General features: G+C 41.0%; 1 protein-coding gene across 1 annotated transcript; it reads left to right on the top strand.

Annotated features, from left to right (window-relative positions):
- Positions 1 to 297: 297 nt before the first annotated feature.
- On the top strand, positions 298 to 2,980 carry LOC118742440 (membrane-bound alkaline phosphatase). Its single transcript, XM_036474513.1, has 3 exons — positions 298 to 479; positions 1,368 to 2,539; positions 2,607 to 2,980. The coding sequence occupies exons 1-3, from the start codon at positions 404 to 406 to the stop codon at positions 2,934 to 2,936; spliced, it is 1,578 nt and encodes a 525-aa protein (XP_036330406.1). The 5' UTR covers positions 298 to 403; the 3' UTR covers positions 2,937 to 2,980.
- Positions 2,981 to 3,968: the final 988 nt, after the last annotated feature.

Raw genomic sequence — 3,968 nt, 5'->3', positions numbered from 1 at the left:
GACATGATGGAGCAAATAAGCGACCCCAAAAACATATAACAGACTAGGTTTGGTCAAAGGAACCTTTCATCGATTTTTTTTGTGGACCTGTGTAATTTTTGTAATACTGCCTAACCAACAACAGCCAAGACAGCAGTCGTAAAGCGAATATAACCCCTTTAATTTTTATTGAATGTATTGGATCATAAATAAATTCTCGCCCGATTTTATGCTCGTTTTTTGAGTTTATGATTGCTGATATTGATTTAATAATTAAGTGTATTTCACGTGTTTGATAAGATTAACATAAAGCGTTTTTACTATACTTCTATTGGCTATTCAACAATTTTTACCATTTAGTTCAATTTTAAGAGTTGATCTCAATCCACAGAATACTCGCAGAAGTCAAGAAAATTTCATTTTAATGATGAATATTCGATTCCTTTTCGCATTGGCCTTAACAGGTCTGTTGATGGGCGTTGTGGCAGCAAGCGATCGAGGTGAGGATTGTAGCGTATACTTAACAGCTGGACTTCGCCTGTTGTAGGACATTCTAGCTTCCTTTGATTTTGATCCTTAATATGGTTAGGATAAGGTTATGTTGTGATGGTAGCCCCCAGTTGAGAACAAGTTTGGAAATTGTTGGAGTTATGCTTAGTGGTACTATCTGATTTTCGACAGCAACCACTACTCAGACGATGAAACACAACGAGCCAATAGTGAACTTACGGTGGCAGCTAATATCAATCTCAGAGCGATCATCAGGGTTGATGATGAAGTATTTCAATGCTAGGCTTGCGAAAGGGTAATATCCTGGTAGAATCCTTCATGCAGCTGTGGCAGTCATTTTTTTATGTTAACCGAACATTCACTTTGCAGTGCCTTTCCCGAAAGCAAGAGCAAGACTTGTGTAAGTATAAGGAGCCCTTTTTACAAATCCAACCTGAGCCAGAAGTCAAGTCTTGCCAACTCGTAAGCTACGCAGTTTTTCGCCAATGTCACTGTGGCCTCGTGTCGGTAAAAACCTAATTAAAGGCAACCTACATATATAAACCTTTTAGATTTTATTTACCAAAAATGCCGTCCTTAGTTTTAGAGCCCTAAATTCAAGTACGTAATATGTTACTTTTATTTAAAAAAAAAAATTAGAGAGAGATATATACAAATAGACATCAATATTTCATGCACGAGTGTATACACTAATAAATTTAGTTTACTCGTTGCCGTAACATACTTTAAACTTCGCCTTATCAACAAGTATTATGGCAATATTATTTCGCAACACTTGTACTTTACCCTTTATAAAACAATACCTACTATATTTTTACCGAGCTTTTACTAATACAAATTTCTTTATCTCACAAACGCATTTATTTTCGTCCCTCCAGCACATCCTCGCAGCACTGGCGCCTCAACGCGATTGGGCTCCGCGTCACATCTCACGAACGAAGCAGAACGTGAGGCTAGCTATTGGATTGCAAAGGCACAGAATACGCTCAGCGAAAAACTCCAACAATCAGCTAAACTGAATGCAAATGGTAACGCTAAGAACATCATCTTCTTCCTCGGCGATGGCATGTCGATTCACACCGTCACAGCCACACGCAATCTAATGGGCGACAGCGCTAATCAGGTGTCATTCGAAAAATTCCCCTACTTTGGCTTGTCGAAGACATACTGCGTCGACCGACAAGTGGCTGATTCAGCTTGCACAGCCACCGCCTATTTGGGTGGCGTGAAGGCCAACTACGGCACAATAGGCGTGAATGCCAAAGTAAAGCGTCATGATTGCACCACCGGCCAGAATCCGGATAACTTTGTGGATAGTATTGCCAAGTGGGCGCAAGATGCGGGAAAAGATACTGGGTTGGTGACAACGGCGCGTGTGACACACGCCTCACCGGGTGGCATGTATGCGCATACTGCCAATCGAGATTGGGAGAATGATGCCGCTGTGTTCTCGAAGAGTGGCTGTAGCGCTAAGAGCAATGTAGATATCGCACGTCAGCTGGTGGAGTGGAATGTGGGTAAGAATTTGAAAGTGGTCATGGGTGGCGGTCGGCGCAACTTTATTAACACTACGGTCAACGATGAAGAAGGACTGCCTGGCAAGCGTACGGATGGCCGAAATTTGATCCAGGATTGGTTGAAGGATAAAGAGACAAATAACCAGCAGGCAGCATATGTTTGGAGCAAGAAAGGCTTGAGTTTGGTGGATTTGGATAAAACGGAGTATTTGCTAGGATTATTCGCAAATTCGCATTGCCCCTACAATGGCGATTTGGAACGCAGCAACTACAAACTAGTGAAGCCATCGCTAACCGAGATGACGGAGGCCGCAATTAAGGTATTGCAAAAGAACAAAAACGGCTACTTCCTCTTTGTGGAAGGTGCACGCATCGACATGGCGCATCATGATACCCGTGCACGTAAATCACTGGAGGATACCGTGGAGTTCTCACGCGCTATTGAGCGTGCACGCGAAATGACCTCAGAAGAGGATACGCTCATCGTGGTAACGTCAGATCACTCGCACACCATGACCATTAACGGCTATCCGGTGAGTAATATGCTTCGAAGTTACTATTTCTACTTGAAATAAATACTTTCCTTCTTTCTTTCAACAGTATCGCGATTCAGCAATCACTGGCTTGTCCGATTCGCTAGGCGCTGATGGTTTGCCTTTCACCATTTTGTCCTACGCCAATGGACCCGGTTTCAGCAGTACCTATAATGAACAAACCGGCCGCAGCGAGATAACCGCCGAACAGACAGAAAACGTACGTTTTGAATATCCCGCCACAGTGCCCTTGGACTCTGAAACTCATGGTGGAGATGACGTGGGCGTGTTCGCTTCTGGGCCATTCGCACAATATTTCAGCGGAAATTACGAGCAATCAAATATACCTGCAATGATGGCGCGAGCTCTCAATATTGGCCCATATGCTAATATTTGAATTATCTGCAAAAATCTGATATTTTATGATTAAAAATTTGCAAATCTTTGTTTTATTTCAAAAATCATACAAAATATGTACACATGTATAACTTTGCAGGCCCCTACAGGTACTGATTGGACCAAAAGCACTCGCCGCATCATTTTAAAGTTAATCGGTCATATTCATAGTCGACTTTAAGGTAGGTTGCAGCTTTTTTGACAGATATTCTATTAAAAATTATGTAAAAAAGTTGGAGCTAGCTTTACTGTCGACTCGATTTTGACTATGAATTAGGGTGGTTCGAAAATAGTCAAGATCTAAATTTTGTATAGGAGTCACCTTCATTTCATTCTACGTACAAATTAAAGAGATCCACGAAAACTTCAAAATTTTAAAATTTGTAAATTTTTACATATTTCTTTACGATAGAAAAAATTTATTGCGTATTAACCTCCAAACACCGGCATTCGTTTAAATTTTCTCGGAATAAATGCAGCATTTTTTTCTTCTGAGTTCCAAATTAAACTGGGTTACAAATAATTATATTATCATATATATATATAGGGGTGGGCTCAAGCCCAGTTTAACTTAGCATTAAAAACGAAAAAAAAAAACAAAAACAGTATTCTTCTAATAGCAGTCGCCCCTCGGCTGGCAATGGCAAACCTACGAGTGTATTTCTGTCATGAAAAACAGCTTCTCATTAAAATAAAATCGCCGTTCGGAATCAGCGTAAAAATTTAGGCCCTTGCCCTTTTTGTGGCAGCATCAAGGCGCACGCCACAAATCGGAGGAAAAGCTCGGCCAAACACTAATATATGTGTAAGCGCCAATCTGTTATTAAATAGGGGTGAGGAAGTCTTGACCTCTTGACGCCCTTGAAAGTGCTAGACTACATTAAAAGCCTTTCCCCATAGGACGGAGGGTCACGCACAATAGATCACTTCAGAGGTCGCGGTGCGTATGGCCCATAATAATAGTAATAATCATAAGTCCTGACCTCAAAAGCCTTTTTTAACTTTAGTCAATGGTAACAAAATATGTTTTGCA

This window comes from Rhagoletis pomonella, unplaced genomic scaffold, assembly GCF_013731165.1.
Source record: "Rhagoletis pomonella isolate Grant_MI unplaced genomic scaffold, Rhpom_1.0 Rhpom_scaffold_00007, whole genome shotgun sequence".
Lineage (NCBI taxonomy): Eukaryota > Metazoa > Arthropoda > Insecta > Diptera > Tephritidae > Rhagoletis > Rhagoletis pomonella.
Note: the sequence above shows the minus strand (reverse complement) of the source record. Positions and strands in the feature narration are given on the sequence as shown.

Coding starts and splice junctions, on each gene's coding strand:
- LOC118742440 (XM_036474513.1), top strand. CDS start 404: ATGATGAATATTCGATTCCTTTTCGCATTGGCCTTAACAGGTCTGTTG. Junction 480..1,367: donor TGTGGCAGCAAGCGATCGAG/GTGAGGATTGTA, acceptor TCGTCCCTCCAG/CACATCCTCGCAGCACTGGC. Junction 2,540..2,606: donor TGACCATTAACGGCTATCCG/GTGAGTAATATG, acceptor TTCTTTCAACAG/TATCGCGATTCAGCAATCAC.